Source organism: Apostichopus japonicus, chromosome 5 (genome assembly GCF_037975245.1).
Source record: "Apostichopus japonicus isolate 1M-3 chromosome 5, ASM3797524v1, whole genome shotgun sequence".
Lineage (NCBI taxonomy): Eukaryota > Metazoa > Echinodermata > Holothuroidea > Aspidochirotida > Stichopodidae > Apostichopus > Apostichopus japonicus.
In genome coordinates this window covers 12,552,495-12,571,612 of record NC_092565.1, presented here as the reverse complement: position 1 = coordinate 12,571,612, position 19,118 = coordinate 12,552,495, and the positions used below count along the sequence as shown (strand labels likewise).

The 19,118-nt window shown below is 36.8% G+C and overlaps 1 protein-coding gene across 1 annotated transcript; it reads left to right on the top strand.

Annotated features, from left to right (window-relative positions):
* The first annotated feature begins 2,355 nt into the window (after window positions 1-2,355).
* Window positions 2,356-19,118, top strand: LOC139967694 (sialidase-3-like). The gene is made up of 8 exons (XM_071971703.1): window positions 2,356-2,746; window positions 4,908-4,962; window positions 6,086-6,268; window positions 8,300-8,523; window positions 11,019-11,105; window positions 11,748-11,920; window positions 15,748-15,945; window positions 16,809-19,118. Exons 1-8 carry the CDS (start codon window positions 2,611-2,613, stop codon window positions 17,181-17,183), a joined length of 1,431 nt encoding a protein of 476 aa, XP_071827804.1. The 5' UTR covers window positions 2,356-2,610; the 3' UTR covers window positions 17,184-19,118.

Sequence of the window (19,118 nt, the reverse complement as noted above, 5' to 3'; positions counted from 1 at the left end):
AGTAATTAGCAATCTGTTTCCAGCATTTTTTAAAATTAAAATTATGCAGTCACCTTTGTTTGATTTTATCAGTTATTTCTTGTGCCTCTTCACTGAAATGTGATTTTATAGTACTATTAAAAGCTTGTCTCTTTCCGATCAATTCTATTTGAAATCTCAAATATTATTTGCAACATTATGTAACAATGAAATATATTGAATAAACAAGATGAAACCAGAACCAAATATAATTCATTATTATGTTACAGTGTTGGATGCCTACCAGCAAAAACCTCAATGGTTGTACAGTAATTTAGAAGGTAATGTCATTAAAGGCCCAGTGTATCCCCATGTCAAAGGCAAAGCATTCTGAACAGATGTGAATCTTTGAGTGATGAAAATAGCTTAGAGGAATGAGTTAAAACTGTGTTTATGTTCAATTATTTACTAATAAAGTGGGCTTTGTCTGATATGCAAGAATAAATGAAAGTATACATTCACAGTCCAGGGGCGTATCCAGGGGGGGGGCGCAACAGGCGCGCCCCCCTATTGGCCGTCACCAAAAAAAAAAAGATTAGCAAAAAAAAAAAAAAAATTGATGACGACCTTTATGTGAGCTAGATGTCGGTGATCGCTCAACCCCCCCCCCCCTACCGTATGCTTTATTTTTTGTTTGCCAAAAAAAGGTTCTGGCGAAGTTCGGCGGCATAATAGTTTTAGAAACATAGATGGTAATTGTGTTTGTATTATCACTATAAACACTAAGTGACATGCCAGCCATACTAAATTGTGCATTTTGTGTCCATATTTACTGGAAATGTTGCTTATTATTAAGGTCGCAAAATGGATCACATATGGCCATGGGCGGCGATCCTGGGGGGGGAGGGGGATATATCCCCCATGAAAATGGGTGGAGGGGATGTGATACACCATATCACCCCCACCAAATGCCAGGGATAAGAATATTTTCATGCCTACATTTATGCATCATCGTTAATGTACGGCTCTTTTTTAGCTTCATTTCTCGCCTACCATAAACGCAGTGCGATCTTTTCAAATAAAGCGTCTTTATAAAGCAAGAATAGTTGACTGTAGGCTTCATTGGCCCTATAACAACAAAATGTATTATTGCGCCCACGGTATTGATATAGTACATATATGCACCCTCATAGTATTCATATAGGCCCTATAGTAGGCCTACACACGTACATGTTCCCTCGAACAGCTGAGAATCTCATGTTACCAGGGTAATGCTTAATACACGTTTCACCTGGATGCCCTAGCAATCGGTACCTAGGAATGTAACTATGTGTAATTGTGTATTGCATGTGTATAGGCCTATAATAGCCTGCATGAGGCCATTTTCTTCATCGAATAATATAAAAGAGCTCTCGAACATTCTAACGTTGCGCCTGAAACAAGATTGACAGGGGCAATTTCCCCAAAATAACACCCGAAATTAAAAAAAAAGTATTTTGGATCCTGATTATGAGATATTTCGGACATGACATCCCTAAAGTTGGGTATATGCCGCTTGGAAACCTCGGTAAGTGCCGTTTCCGGCCATCTAGAGGGTTTGTTAATCCCAAAATTTTCTTGTACGCTTCGCACCAACTCATGGTGGCGCTACGCTTAGATAGTCAACAAGGTCATATCCCCCCCCCCCCCCACTCGGAAGTACGGATCGCCGCCCATGCATATGGCACCATTTTGCATTTCAGCCCTTCTTCGAAAGCAAAAATTGTCCACCCCTCCCCTTAGACCCATCCCGCAGGACGGCGATCATTCATGCCTGACGCCCCCCCCCCCCCCTATTGGAAAATCCTGGATACGACCCTGCAGTCTACCGCAAAGTTGGGAGGGAGACTCCCACAATCTGGTCTTGTCTCCTGCAAAGGCTCATAAAACTCTGGCCCAGCAGTCAAAAATATGTTACATGTGATTATTTTGCTCCCCTCTGAGATCTTGCTTGGTGTAAATTTCTACCTGCTACTGCTAAATAGATGTGATCATTGATATACCAATGTCTTAATATCACTGGATCTCCTCGGCTTTTTGTTACAAATGCAATCAGAATGCACCATTTAATGTTCAATTTTTCAAAAAAATTCCGTGGGGGAGTATGCCCCGGACCCAACAGCAGGGCGCCAATCTACGGCGGTCGCTGACCGCCCCCACCACCCCCGACCCCCTCTTTCAGAACCCCACAACTTGGCCTCTATGTGAAAGGTCGCTGTTACTAAGAATCATCAGTATGCCCACCGCAGGGGGTGAATGCTTTCTCGTAGAACCCCCGGCCGGTGGTATGGTGTACTGTCCGTCCCGCACCTTTGATATAATCATACACTTGTTACATGATTATGTGGTCATTTCGGCGTCCTATATAAATATCAGCTGAACTGTTAGTGAAACCAGGATGTAGATATGTCAAACCAGGGGGAGCTGAGTAGCAGCTCCCTGGTCAAACTAAACTTCGGATGTAAACATCTATCAAATCGGCAACTCGATTCTGGAACATTTCACAATGCACAGTAGTAGCAAAGATAATTCAGCTCCGATGGTGGAATATCTTTGGTAGTGCTACAGCGTATACATTTACCGCAGGTGATTGTTTGACTAGCTAAGGGCGAAATGTGTCTATGTTTACTACAATACCTCTGGTCCTTCGTTGTATTCTTGGGAAAACTTTCGGACAAGCTTATGATCAGAATGTTTGGCAAACGTCCTAACGGTCGTTCGCCGGATGGCAAGAAATTGGAAAAGCAGAGTAAGTCGTCTCACGTTAAACTGTACACTGTGTACTTGTACCAGTTGTAGTTACGCATAACACTAGTGACAGAGTTAGCCTAGCCTAAGTAAGATGTACAGTACGCTAACCATATTAAACATAAAATTACAAGCTACATACACAGTTCTTAGTTGCTGTACCGTTTGCAATCACAGGTGTGAGGTAGTCTACATTCGGCCTTCAAAAGGGACAAACTAAAACGAATGACAGCGAATGACCGAATGACAATTGACTTTGTACAGGGTTAATTATCATTTGCGAATGACAGCGAATGACAACGAAGGACAGTGTTGAGAGGAGATAGAATGATTAACGGAGTGGAGTAAATGCGGTTATTGGTTTTCTGCGCAAAAATGATTTGAGGAAAATCGCATGTTACATAGTTGCAGAGTTTTGGTGGAAAGTTTTTTGTGTGAGAATGCACTTGAGTGCTGTGCTTTTTACCTCTGTAGATTTATATAGAAAGATAACTGAAGCCATTTCAAGAATATAGTATTGTTAGTTTCTAACAATTAATATCGGAAAATGACGTTAAATTTTACTTTTTAAAATCAGACTTACAATTTCGCTTACTATAAGGTGCGTTTTTATCTTGTCCGTACTTTACTAGATCTATAGATACCCACGAAGTCTGAATTGTGATATCCGGTTGAAGCAAATGTTTGTGCTGTCATTCGTTTTAGTCAACGCAATTTTTTAGTGTGTACAACATATTGTCATTCGTTATGTGTAACGCAATTGTCATTCGTTTTAGTAACACCCTTCAAAAAGGCTTCAATCACGCGTAGCCTACATTACATTGTGTTTATGTTGGGGAGAAACACGGGTAGCACTAGCATGAGTGAACCAGTTTACAAAAATGGCAAATGAAAGAACGTCACGGAAATAGTTAAGTCCACTTAACCTCTGTTCTGGTTTGGAAGCTCAGTTGCTGCATGTGCATTGGGGTGTTAAAGTTTTGTTTTGGGAATGGCACAACGTCATTGTAAGGCTTATTTTTGATAGTTCCAGGTAACGGTAAGCCGGGCCTTACACTAGTAGTAATGTTAAACCGAGCGTAAACATGAAAGTCTTTATAAATAGTCTTCCAAAGCGGATATTTGATCATAAGTTCCTTTTTATTAACTCTTGGTATACAAACTCAATGATGAATATAACTTGGGATGATTAAAATAGACGTGCATAAATGCGTCTGTTATACGTCTGTAGGCTTCGGAGATAAACTTAAACTCCCAGATACGTCTTTAGGAGACACTTAGAAAAAAACCGATTCTAAAATAACAAATAATGCACATGGCTCACGCTCTGCCCTTGAACCTGATTTGTCCAAACTGATAGCTAACCCCTCACCCAACTCTTGATTGGTTGAGTGCCAACCCGATATGCAGATGAGCACATGCAAATGAGCACTCAACCAATTTGAGGCAATTTGGCTGTCTTCCAGCCCCACAAACCAAATCATTCAAAACAAAACATCTGTAGATGCTTCTAATAGCACGTGATACATAACCCGCCACACCACAGAGCAAACCTGCAAAACGCGAGCCATGTGTGACTTCATAATAACAACAAGTAAACAATATGTTAACACAAACTAGAATACGCTTCACATCATGTGAAAGTTTTCATTAAAAAGCTGAGCCTACATTCTGGGGTGGAGGCGCAGTCGAAATGGTGATAGAGCCTAGGCTATTGATGGAGAGAATATTGTTAAGTCCACTGAACCTCTGTTCTGGTTTGGAAGCTCAGTTGCTGCATGTGCAATTGGGTGTTAAAGTTTTACACTTTTTTTTACTATATCTTCATATTTTTTTAATTACTCGTGCATTCATGGGTGTTAGACCACGCTGAAGTTGGTTCCAATTTTGAGACCGACCTGGCATCAATTTGAGACCAACTTTTGTATGAGTGACTTTAATCAGACAAGGTACAGTAATAACAGTTTACTGTACTTGTACTGACTGTGTACTGTATGTTAAAATTAGAAATTTGGTTCTAAGAATATTTCTTGGTAAATACCAGAATAATTCTTGCTTGCAAGAATTCTAGGACAAATTTTACCATAATATTGTGTTGTCTCAGAATTATAGAGCTTTTTACAAATACGAGTCCACTTTCTTTGTTTTTTATGCACCTACAGCGTTCGTTGTCTTTGACCCCACATTGACTGGAATGCAAGGCTACAACACTTTCAGGTGAGTGTAGCATTAAACTCAATGTCAATATTATTTAAACTGAATTCATGGGTCAGCAGTGTGTTTAGTTGATATCTTTTTGCTAATCGAAGGGTATTCACTATAAGTTTGTCACCATTTTACGTACAGAATGCAATTTTCCATGTAACTAACACAGAGCTGTTTTCGCCCCCTGAATTTACTATATATATACCTGGAGTATCTGAACTGGAAATTTCATCTCAAAGTTTCTGTCTCTGAATGGTCACAGTGTTCGTTACATTGCAGATTTACAAAAAGAAAAAATCATAATAAGATGGAAAATGACAGTAAAAACCAAGAGGGCAATCCACAGAGTTGCAGATCTCATCTACTTCATGACTTCACTCATGGTTTCCTAATTTTGCTAAACAGTATGCCATTTGATCACACAGTTACAGTAGTTTGAAATTGAACAGACTTACAGTGTAGCAGTACCATCTTGAAATGGTCCCATCATTCTTTACATATCTAATTTACTACATGTTGACAAAGCAGAAAATGGCTCAAAACCATTGTTTATGTTTATTGACCTGTTAATTGGACAGATAATTCCACTAAGTTAGAATTAATAGAAAGAGAGAATGCAGAATTTATTAGGATATAAAGTAAACACAGTCTGTTACTGTTTGCTTTCCCTGGTAATACCAGTACTATATGCCAAAAATATGTCTTGTATTGATGCCCAAGTACTGTATCTCTTTGTCTTTATTTTTGCCTCACGACTCAACCTGTTTTATTTCCAAAAGTAAAGTGCTTTAAAATTTGAAATATATGTAGAACCTGTTGTATTGAATCATCGGACAATTTTATTTGGATCAGGTGAAACATATGGTAAAGAACTCAATACTCATGGATCTTGGGCATCTTAGTCAATTTTTTTTCCCAATAAACTATTGTCTTAATTTGAGCAATATTTCTTAAAATTCTTGATTACTTGGTGACCAACCTGCAACAAATTACAATTTTATTTGATTATTTTTGTTATGCTCAGCCAGCATGTATAGTATACTCCATTGTGAGATTTGGATTTTTAAAACTATGACAGGTTTGTTCCAGACATTTCTATTTCTTTGTTATGATGTACTGTAATGTCTCTTCTCAGAATACCAGCAGTGGTATCTTTCCATAAGTGGATCTTTGCATTCTGCGAAGGAAGGCGAGACACCCATAAAGACTTCGGTAGTATTGACATCATCCTGAGAAGAGCTCAGATATCAGGCAAAGACAAGACGCTCAAATGGGATAAAGACTTGATTGTCGTTGCCGAGGCGACTAAGAATTACAGGTAAAACCTAGTGCATTATTTAAATCAGAATGTTGAATGTGATCAGGTTGTATACTGTATGTATCGGATCCAAAGTTTCAGATCGAGCCAGAACAACTGACAGGATGGGATTTTTTAAGAGAACATGAAGTCAGTAAAACAGAAAAAAAAATACTACTTGAGAGAAATTTTTCTTCCTTCAGGACAACTTCTGAAGATATGCTTCAACAATGTAGAGGCAGAGGGAAATTACATTAACCTTCATCATTTATGCACATTCCTTAGTAATACGTAATGAATAGTAATAAGTTTAGGTTTATAAATGTGCAGACATTAACCGTATAGTATATGATTTTGATCGGTAGTTTCCATTACATTCATTAATGTGACTTTACAATGTAACTTCTGACTGCTGCATGATTGTATCACACCTCCACCTTGAATGTTCTCAAGGCCTTTCGAGGGTATGAATCAACTGTTGCATATATATCGTTTTCTTGTATCTAGCACATTATTGTCTAGCACATGATTTGAACTACTGTAGTGGCCTTTCATAGGAAGACAAGTTCTACTATGCTTATTTCACCATTTCTTTGCTGTTGTTGTCTGACAGAATTTCTTTAATGTGTTACCAGGCATTGAATCCCATGATCACCTCATAGTCGATAGCGAAACTGCTATTTCAAAGAGAAATTTATGTTTTGAAAGGGACATATAGTCTTTTTATGATTTAAAACAAAAAATTTGAGTAGGAAATGAACTTTGGATGTGAAAGATAAAAGCATGCATGTCTCGTCGCACACAGTTTGAAGGATGCAACTAACAATACAATGTGTAATGATTGATGAGATTTGGTTACGTTCAATATCACAGTGTTCGTTATTTAAACAGTTTGGGATGCCAAACATCAGCAAGATTCTGCAGGGAACTGAGAGTGTTTGCAATTAATCATTCTCCTAGATCACTCACAAAGCTTGTTCATAAGTTAATAAATAACAAACACAGTTGGTATTACGTTAATATTTGTATTAAGGGTAAAGTATGAACACTGCTGCAAATATTTGCAAAATTTCTGCTCGATGAACTGTTTGAAAGTGAAAGTTGAGCACTTCTCTCCGTGTTGTAATTGCAATTATGGCTTGGGGATCTTAAAATAGATTCAGTGTGTACAGTAAATCAGTGCTTTTTTCAATGAGTAACTGCCTTCAATAACTGACTGCTTTGCGATAAGTTCAACAAACGTTTAGATGGAAGGACCACAGTAGTGACGTTATGATAAATACAAACCTGTTACTGTATGCATCATGTAGGATTATTATTAAAATAAAAGAAAACATGCATGGAATAATTTATTGCTCAAATTTTGTGTAGCAGTTCTGAAGGGTACCGTTTTGAAGATTCTCTTATAAAATATTATATATGCTTCCTATGTGAACTGCAAAACTGTTATCTTTGAACTCCTACAGCAATTTTTACCATCTGAATAGCATTTTGCATAGCATTTTGCATAGTATTTGCATAGCATTTTGCATAGCATTTTGCATAGTACTTTGCATAGCACTTTGCATATAGCATTTTGTGATGTAATACTGGATAAATTATTACCTGGCATAGATGCAAGTCAAGAATTAAAAAGGGGTGCTCTGAATCCTGTTTTACTGAAATTACTGTACATATTCTTTTTCTAAGTGCTCAACTTTGATTACTTTGCATGAATTTTGCTAATAAATTTTATGAAGTTGTAGTCAATAATCATTAAATGTGTAGAATGTAACATACATATATGATGCATTTGTAGCATACCTACTGTACATACTGTATGATAAAAACAACATACTCATGAAAACATAAGAAGCCATATTTGTCTGTGAAATTCTCTCCCTTCTGTTTTGGTAATTTTCTGGGATTGTTTGGAATGGAAGTAGGGTGTGATCCCCGAGTAGCTTTTTGATTTTCACGGCCAGCGGCTTTTCTTGAGGGACTTTCATGCATTGTCAACGTACTGTAAACTGGAAACGTTAAATCCTTTATTCCCATGTTCGTATCTTTCAGATTCATGAATCCTTGTCCGGTGATTGATAAGGACGGCAACATTCTTATTGTTTATGCCAGTTTTCCTTTGAATGAGTTAGAAAAAGATCTGATTGTTGGTAAAACATGTGACCAACAATTGTTCTGCCGTAAAAGCGAAGACAATGGTGCAACATGGCAGGATCCAATTGATATGACTTACATCTTCAAAGAGTTTATTCCAGAGCCGTTAATTTATGCACCAGGTAAGTGATAAAACTATATAATCAAGTTTAATATGCTTGAATGACATCATTATCACAAAATCACCACCATTCTAGCCAGCATTATTCCTCTTTTGGAAGCTAAGCCCACTCTCAAAAATGTCAAGAAAATTATGTGTCTGTCAGGGGACAGATTGTCTCTGGAGGGATCTTTCTTAGGGATCTTGAATACATGTGCAGCTAGCCTAGTTTCCAGTCAACAGCTGGAATGTGGTCATTGCTAAAGGGAACACAAACCCAACCTTTATCTTATTAAGCTCATATGAAAGAGTTCATTGTGAAGAACACATCCCCCAAACAACTAAGAAAAATCTTGCTCCGTTTGGGAGAGAGCATGGTTTGAAGGTGGTGTCATTTTGTAAGGGCCAATCAAGGTTCAAAAGTTGCTAAAGTCATGCGAAGAGTCGTCCATTCCCAAGTACATTATGACTGGTCTGGTCCACTCTGTGTCTATTCAAGTGCCTTAATGGTTAAAAAAATTTGCTTTATTCTGATCAGTGACATTATGAAATATGTGGAAGGGGAATGGTGGGGTGGGGGGTTTGAGATGTTCTCATCAGATTCTTTCAAGTTGGCATATGACCTCTTCATTACATTGAAATTGCACAAAAGGGTATTATAATGTCTTTGCTGTAGATGCTTCTCTCCAACAAAATGGTTTGCTATGTCAATTGGTGGATGTGATGTCATAAATTATTACCCAACAGGGCAAATATTTAAAGGATTTTTTGTGGTTGTCCCTCAGACAACCAGGCCTTCCATTTTGGTTGTTCCAAAAAATATAGCAAATAAAAATGCCACTATGTCACTGTAGGATGTACACTGTAATCCTGAGATATGTGTAGGTTGGTGTGAATAGCACACAAGCTGTTGGGGTGATACCAATGTATCATTTAGTTACAAAGCAACTTGCATTTGATGAAAAAAAAACTAGTTGGCCAACGGACAACCTCAACAGCTGATTGTGGTTTTCCGAACAGAAATTTAGTGGTCTCGGAGATTCGGACTACCATTAACAATTTCCCCTGCCCAATGTGGTGTATTGTAAATCTTATAGTTTTCCATATTTCAGAAACCGAACATTGGTTGAGATTTAATTTTCGTTCTTTTTTTTTGTCAATTTAACAAAGCAGCATTCTGCTTCTCATTCTTTCTTACTATAATTAAAAGGATTGTCTGGTGGCCCAAAGAAGTTACCTTAAAAAATAGTAAATAATTTTCCAAACATGTTGTCAAAGTATGAGAACGCTAATGTTGCGTTTGACAGAGAAACGATTTTTTAATCGTTATGGATAGACATTTCAAATATGATTTGAACAGTACAATACGTGACGTCAGCTCTGCCATAGCAGATTGCGTCATAACCCACCCTCCGCACAGTACCTATACGGTAATCACAACAAAAACAGCGTGTGTATACAGATAAATTTCTTCCTTAATTTCCGGTGAAATTTCTTAAAAATTAGATATGTTTTCAAAAACTCCTTAAGCCACCATGTACTTGAGCGGTGGTTCCGTGGTCTTTGTGTAACACAAGGTAAATTTTAACAGCAGACTCTGAGTTGTTCAGGCTATACATCGCGCTATCCAGCTCCAACGCGAAAAATGTTCGCATGTAGGCTGTATTCAAACGTTGACAATCGGACAGTTCTGCGAAGCCTAAGCTTTTCAGCGCTATATTCTGCTCTGACAACGATTCGATCAATTTCTTCAATAATTTCCGGTGAAATTTCTTATAAATTAGATATGATTTAAAAAACTCCGTAAGCCGCAATATATTTAGTAGATCGGTGGTTTCGTGGTCTTTGTGTAACACAAGATAAGTTTTAACAGCAGGCTCTTCGTTGTTTATACATCGCGGTATCCAGCACCAGCGCGAAGAATGTTCGCGTGTATAGGCTACCCTAACGTTTACAATCGGACAGTTCTGCGATGACATCGATCCCGCCAAGTTTCATCTTTCGGTTTAACGAATACTTTATTAGTTTCCTTTTACTGTTAATTTGAACCGTGAATTTTATTTCAGCGAGTTCGAAGAACAGTTAATGAACTGTGGTTTGAGTGTGAGTGTTATGTGTAACGCTATACAAGTACACCAACTGAGCATCGTAGTATATACGTTCGCGAGTATGTACGTTATATATATGAGGCAATTCAATGTGCTTACACGTGAGTTAATTTGCTGCGGAATTGGGAGTGCTAACTTCAAGTCACCTGTTTTGCCTATCTGCAAGCACTACGTCAAACACCATATTGAAGCGTTCGAACAAACGGTACTTTTGGTGAGAAACTGGTGAATTTGAAAACCAGATTTCTACAAGAAAAAAATGTCGAATGGGGACAATTTTTACATGGTTAGAAAGAGAAAAATAATAACTACAAGGACAATGTATCAAAATCTTCCACCAGACAATTCCTTTAAATAAAAACTATAGCTTTCAGACTGTAAATAAATGTTCACTTCACTTTCATTGTAGGCCCTGGCCACTGTATCCTGGCAAAGAGTGGACGCATTATTTTGAGTGGAAATGTACAATACAAAAAGAAGTTGCGACGTTTGACAGGTGAGAAAAAATCTTTGCATAATTTCTTTGGTTTTCCCAACATTTGAGAATTATTGATAATTTTTGCTGTAACAATCAGTTGCTCCATTTTCAATTAAAACTGATCGATTTTGATCAACTGTGCATCATAGATTCAATGCATCTAATTTTCAAGTTGACTTCAGGGTTTGATTAAAAACATTTTCTTTTTTTCTGTTTCCTGAAAGTATCTTTTTTACCAGCATAGGCAGTCAAGAATTTCTTGCAAAATGAACCATTAAGAAGAAGTTTCTATAATCATGAGAGGAAGCCAATAAACAGTTTGATTATAAACTTTTCAATAAATAAAGCATCCTGAACAAAACATCAGAAGGTTATTTTTTCAGCCTACTATTGAAGTTATTATCTAATTTGTTTCAAAGTTGGATGGATTTTTATAGTTTTTCAAAACGACCTCTTTAACCTGGCTGTTTAGTGGTTTGAATTGAGGAGTAAAACAGCTTTTTTCCAGCTGTGTAGCAAAACTTTGTGTAATTTATTTAGTTCCTTGTTTTCCTTTTTTTTCTTGGTTTCCTTTCATTTCCTTGTAATTCCAAGTAAGCTTTAGGAGCATCCTCACTCTTCTCCTGTTGTTGAAATATTTATTTATATATTTCTCATCAGCATTCTTGTCAAAGCATCTGGCGCCTTTCTACGGATCGATCGGTAAAACTTGCATCATTTTCAGCGACGATGGTGGTAAAACATGGAAGGCTGGGACAGAAGTGGAGTCGGCTACTTACAAGCCATTTCGTATTCCAGGCTATATTAAGCATGTTCATGGGAATGAAAGTCAGGTAAGAGTAAACACAGGACTAGTTACAGAATAAGCTGTCTAAAAGGATGACTTGAGGCACAAATTTAATCTTTGAGAAACTAAACTACATGTTCAATTTCTATACCACTTTTTGTTTCAAGGGAATACCCTTTCGTCTAGCAACTGTAATCTTTATGGCCAAGAATTTGTTCTAAGCCTAAAAATGTGAGTGAATTTCTTCCTTGTGTGCTTCATTGTTTTTGTGAAGCTTCAAGCAGTATTTTTGGCAGAATAATCGGAATATATGATAATGATTTAGCCTAAAACCTAACGCAGCATCATGTTAGCCTTAAAGGAGCACTCCAAGCATTAAACGTTGAAACCTGTCATGGAATGTAGAACATTACCAGGCATGAAATGTCACCTCTCTCAGACTATGACTCATGAAACTTAATCTCTGCCTACCTCCAGCTTTTCACAGTAATATTATGTTTTACAGTTTATTTTACAGTTTATTTCAATTTGATATTTTACAGTGATATTACTGTTTTCGTTGTGGAGCTCATGTTAGTGAAAAAGGAGAATATTTCATTTGGACATGTCACATAAGTAACATTCAGGTCTTGTTCAGCTTCAAAATTTAAAACCAAAGAAGTGGCTAATATCACATAGCATCGAAATTTAATAGCTATGAAAGGAAAGGAAGATGTGTTTCATATTCCAATTAACAGCTGCACTAAAACATGGGAAGTATACAAATCTCTCAGTATTGGATGAAAGATAAAAGTTCTTTTGTTTTACATATGAGGATGCCAGCTCGTAATGCTATTATTCTCCTCCCCCCCCCCCTCCCAAAGGAAAAGTCCCACAGCATTCATAGATACACTTCCAGTCTGTGTTTTTCTCACTAGAGGTGTATGACTGACAGCTTAATTTTCCTCTCCAACTCTTAAAGGTCTCTCTTTAGCAAAACCTGAAAAATATGTTAGCATAGTCATTTGGCAGTCCTTTCAAAACAGCATCTTATAGATAATGTGTGCTCTTTCATTTGTGCCATCCTCCTTTTATATTCAGTTACATTATAGTCTCTTCATAGTCTTCATAGGCAGTTTTTTCTGTCTTTTGTCTTTGTCTTTGTCTTTTGTCTAATATGTACAAAAAGTGTATTAACATCCAGAACAGCGTGACATGAACTGACATGACATATCATGTGGCATGAATGACAAGGCACAGCATATAGCACGTTGTAACATGACATAGCATAAAACATGCCATAATGTACGGTAGCATATAAATATGACATAACATGACATATCATGTAAGATGCCATGACACGGCAAAGCATGTAACATGTCACAATACAAGGTAGCATATAAAACATGACATAATGTGACATATCGTGTAAGATGCCATGACAGGACAAAGCATGTAACATGTCACAATACAAGGTAGCATATAAATATGACATAACATGACATATCATGTAAGATGCCATGACACGGCAAAGCATGTAACATGTCACAATACAAGGTAGCATATAAAACATGACATAATGTGACATATCGTGTAAGATGCCATGACAGGACAAAGCATGTAACATGTCACAATACAAGGTAGCATATAAAACATGACATAACATGACATATCGTGTAAGATGCCATGACAGGACAAAGCATGTAACATGTCACAATACAAGGTAGCATATAAAATATGACATAACATGACATATCGTGTAAGATGCCATGACAGGACAAAGCATGTAACATGTCACAATACAAGGTAGCATATAAAACATGACATAACATGACATATCGTGTAAGATGCCATGACAGGACAAAGCATGTTACATGTCACAATACAAGGTAGCATATAAAACATGACATAATGTGACATATCATGTAAGATGCCATGACAGGACAAAGCATGTAACATGTCACAATACAAGGTACAATATAAAATATGACATAACATGACATATCATGTAAGATGCCATGACAGGACAAAGCATGTAACATGTCACAATACAAGGTAGCATACATAACATGACATATCATGTAAGATGCCATGACAGGACAAAGCATGTAACATGTCACAATACAAGGTAGCATACAAAACATGACATAACATGACATATCATGTAAGATGCCATGACAGGACAAAGCATGTTACATGTCACAATACAAGGTAGCATATAAAACATGACATAATGTGACATATCATGTAAGATGCCATGACAGGACAAAGCATGTAACATGTCACAATACAAGGTAGCATACAAAACATGACATAACATGACATATCATGTAAGATGCCATGACAGGACAAAGCATGTTACATGTCACAATACAAGGTAGCATATAAAACATGACATAACATGACATATCATGTAAGATGCCATGACAGGACAAAGCATGTAACATGTCACAATACAAGGTAGCATACAAAACATGACATAACATGACATATCATGTAAGATGCCATGACAGGACAAAGCATGTAACATGTCACAATACAAGGTAGCATATAAAACATAACATGACATATCATGTAAGATGCCATGACAGGACAAAGCATGTAACATGTCACAATACAAGGTAGCATATAAAACATGACATAACATGACATATCATGTAAGATGCCATGACAGGACAAAGCATGTAACATGTCACAATACAAGGTAGCATATAAAACATAACATGACATATCATGTAAGATGCCATGACAGGACAAAGCATGTAACATGTCACAATACAAGGTAGCATATAAAACATGACATAACATGACATATCATGTAAGATGCCATGACAGGACAAAGCATGTAACATGTCACAATACAAGGTAGCATATAAAACATGACATAACATGACATATCATGTAAGATGCCATGACAGGACAAAGCATGTAACATGTCACAATACAAGGTAGCATATAAAACATAACATGACATATCATGTAAGATGCCATGACAGGACAAAGCATGTAACATGTCACAATACAAGGTAGCATATAAAACATGACATAACATGACATATCATGTAAGATGCCATGACAGGACAAAGCATGTTACATGTCACAATACAAGGTAGCATATAAAACATGACATAATGTGACATATCATGTAAGATGCCATGACAGGACAAAGCATGTAACATGTCACAATACAAGGTAGCATACAAAACATGACATAACATGACATATCGTGTAAGATGCCATGACAGGACAAAGCATGTAACATGTCACAATACAAGGTAGCATATAAAACATGACATAATGTGACATATCATGTAAGATGCCATGACAGGACAAAGCATGTAACATGTCACAATACAAGGTAGCATATAAAACATGACATAATGTGACATATCATGTAAGATGCCATGACAGGACAAAGCATGTAACTTGTCACAATACAAGGTAGCATATAAAACATGACATAAATTGACATATCATGTAAGATGCCATGACAGGACAAAGCATGTAACATGTCACAATACAAGGTAGCATATAAAACATTACATAGAGTGACATATCATGTAAGATGCCATGACAAGACAAAGACTGTAACATATCACAATACAAGGTAGCATACAAAGCATGACATATCATATCATGTAAGGTGCCATGACAGGACAAAGTATGTAACATGTCACAATACAAGGTAGCATTTAATGTGCCATCACATCGCTATGCTGTGTATGACATAGCATAGAACATGACATGACACAACCCATAGCATGACAGTATAACGTAATATGGCATGACATATCATCCTCTCATATGGACCAAATTGCATAGTATTAATTGCTAGGATAGTTTCCTTGGGCCCAGTGTCGATACATTCCCATGTTTATAATCTTCTCCTTACAGGTGGCTGAAATCTCTGACAATGAATTTTATTTGAATAGTCGCACCAAAGAACCAACAAAGAACAGACAGAGTGTCGTCATCAACAGTTCAGGAAATGTCCTGAAACCTGCTGAATTAACTGATCTTTATGAGCCTAGCAAGATTCCTAGACTTATTTCAATGTTCATTCCTAACTTTCTACAGTGTGGTGGATGTGAGGTGAGATCTTAAGCCTGGGTCACATCTGCGCGATTCAACACGCGATTCAACACGCGATTCAACTCGCAACTAAAATCACGCGAATCAGAAAAGTTGCTTCAAAGAAGTTGCGCTGATTAGGACATTGCTCTATTGCAAATCGACGGCGCAACTTTTATTGCGCAACAAGTTGATACCCGTGTCTAACTATGCGATTCAACCTTCAATTGTATTGTGAGTTGAATCGCGTGTTGAATCGCGCAGATGTGACCCGTGCTTTAGTGTATCAGTATGTACTGTACCTTTCCCCCCTTCTTCGTCACATGCTCCCCGGACTGAAGAAACTTTTCAACTTCTAACGTAAATCTGAGTTTTAATTTATACTTCATTTCAGAGTAGGAAATTTTTCCTCGAACTTCTTTGTTAAGATATAATGTTTCAAATTGAACTTTAATGAAATGAATATTAGATAGATATACAGATGAGCGTACCATGAGAGTAAATACTTGTCGACCTAAATATGGTGCTCCACATCCAATATGAAACATTTGCTAATATTGTAGTCCCAAAATAAATGCTCTATAATCTCATTACATTTATGATAGAACATACATACAAGCTATTTGTCCAGTTCATTTTAGAAAAAAAATTAATTAATTTCCCAAAAATTTTAAGAACAAAAACAGAATTGAAAGTACTTAAGTTTACTGTCTCTCCATGAATTAAGAGTATCTGTTTAGAAGGAAGTTGAAATAATTTTCCTTCTTAGAATTGCAGTACCCAGTAGTTTTTGCATTGAATATTTTTGACAGTCCATGCTTTACATTTGTTTCATGTTCTTAAAATGAGACCAATAACGTTAACTTTTCACTTTTACCCTGCAGGGAAGTGTCCTGAACCTCGTCCCTGAAGGGTACTCCGACTGCCAACTTCTGATTTTCTCAAATCCTGCGAACAAAAGGAGCAGGAAGAACCTATCCGTGCGAGTCAGCAAAGACAGAGGTCGTAAATGGTCCGAGCCTCTCACGTTGCATTCGGGGCCAGCCGCTTACTCCGATCTCGTAACCGTGACAAACTTCGGCGACGAAGGCGAGGAGAAGGAGACACAGATCGGTTGCTTGTACGAGTGCGGAGAGCGAGGGGAGTACGAGGCTTCCCGTATCGTACTTGATCTGTTCTCGGAGAAAGAGCTGAAAGAGTGTAAATTTAAGGATGATGAGAAGATGCATCGAACACCTTCAAACCAACCATTACTCTAACCATAAAGGATTGCTGTCTGAATTCACTCATGTCTACATCAAGTCATACATTTGTATGATGAGAAAGACAAGGTGACCTTGTTGCTTGTTCCACGAGCATGGACAAGGGCTAGAAGTAAAGTAAAAGTACAGTTAAGTAAAGTAAAATTTATTGATATTCATCATAAAATGACAATATAATAAAATGGACTACAGCATCTCACAAATAGGTGTAAAAAAAAAAGTTAAGTTTAAAAAAAGAAAGAAATGTATCGTGAAAGTTGCATTGATGAGAGAAGAGTACTGTTTACTTACAAGTATGAATGAAATAAAAAAAGGGTGGCAGAGGTTTTCTTCGATCTATGAAACTTTTGTTGCACATACAGCTAAATAAAATTCTAAGAGAGATTTATATTTTAAAAGTTTTCCAAATGTTTTTTTTTTATTTTTTATGTCACGCTTACTATATGATAGTATTTTCGAGATTTCTAAATTAGTATGCATTTCTTAAAGATGATGATTAAATTGTTATCACTATTGATTCTATTTGCCATGTTCTGATGAAATAGCTGGTATCTTTACTGTAAGTTTTGATAAAAGTATGGAGACAAAATCTCATCCCATCTGTTTGGAAAGATGCTTAAACTGCTCCTGTGCCAAAAACAAATCACCTATTGATATTTGAGTATTGGGTTAAACAGATGCGTAGCCAGGAATTTGCCAAGGGAGGGGCAAAACTGTTGGCAAATTATCAGAGCCGAAGATTCGGCACTGCAAACTATCTAAGCGTAGCGCCACCATGAGTTGGCGCGAAGTGTACAAGAATATTTTGGCTGAAAATGCCTCCCAGATCACTGCAAATGGCACTTCCCAGGCCTTGTAAGTTGTATCTTAGCATTTTCTCTTTTGAAATTACTAGCGATATCATAAAAACATTTAAAAAAGTTTTTAAAAAATGCTCAAGGGGGGGGCGGCTGCCCCCTTCCCCTCCCCCCCCCTTGGCTACGCGCCTGGGGTTAAATTGTGTGCAGAAATTATTGCTAATATGCAATCCATCCTTACACATGGTGATCACAATCAATTTGCATGGAAAAAGGGCATTTCATGTACTGACGGTACTGTGCTGTACTCAGTTTAAAGACACTACAGTATCTCAAGTTTTATGTTTTGGCTTTTTAAGTGCTTTAACACAGTTTTATATCAAACAGCTTAATCAGCAACTAAATCAACACGATTATCAAGATTTCATAAGAAAGTTGATAATATGTGTCACAAGAAGAACTTGCTTCTTAATCCAAAGAAATCATATTTTTAAAATATCAACGATAATCATAAATGTTTAACAGAAACAAAAGAGGAGAAAAAGATGATTCACAGTTCATGCATTGAGCGTATACTTCCCACATAATGTACTAATGAGTCTGCATTGATGATAAATTAACATTTACTAACCATATTTCAAAGTTCTTAGCTAAATTATGTGATATTGTTTCCACATTATCTATGCAGTCCCAGTTTGGTCTCACTTTATACATGTAAAAGACCAGAAGAGAATTAAGAGTTTTTCTAAAATATTGTGCAAATATATTTTGCTTAGATGATGATATTCTTGAAAAAAAGGTTAATGTTGCCACAAAAAACGACTTTGTTGGACTTACCGAAAATATACTTGCCTAATAAGATTATCCTCTATATTGTTAATTGACTTCTCTGTGCAATAAGACAAACTATAATCTACGAAATCCTGCAGTGCCTCAAAGTTTTTGAATCACACTTTCTAGAAATTCCTGTATTTCCTCTGTTCTAATCACTTTAATTGTTTATTGTTTCTCATATGTATATATACTTAATCCGATTTGAAATTATATATAATTTATACTGGAATAAAGGAATTTAAGTTGATGAAATTTATCACTTTTTAAGAAAGTTTTAATAAATTCTAAATGTGTAAAATAA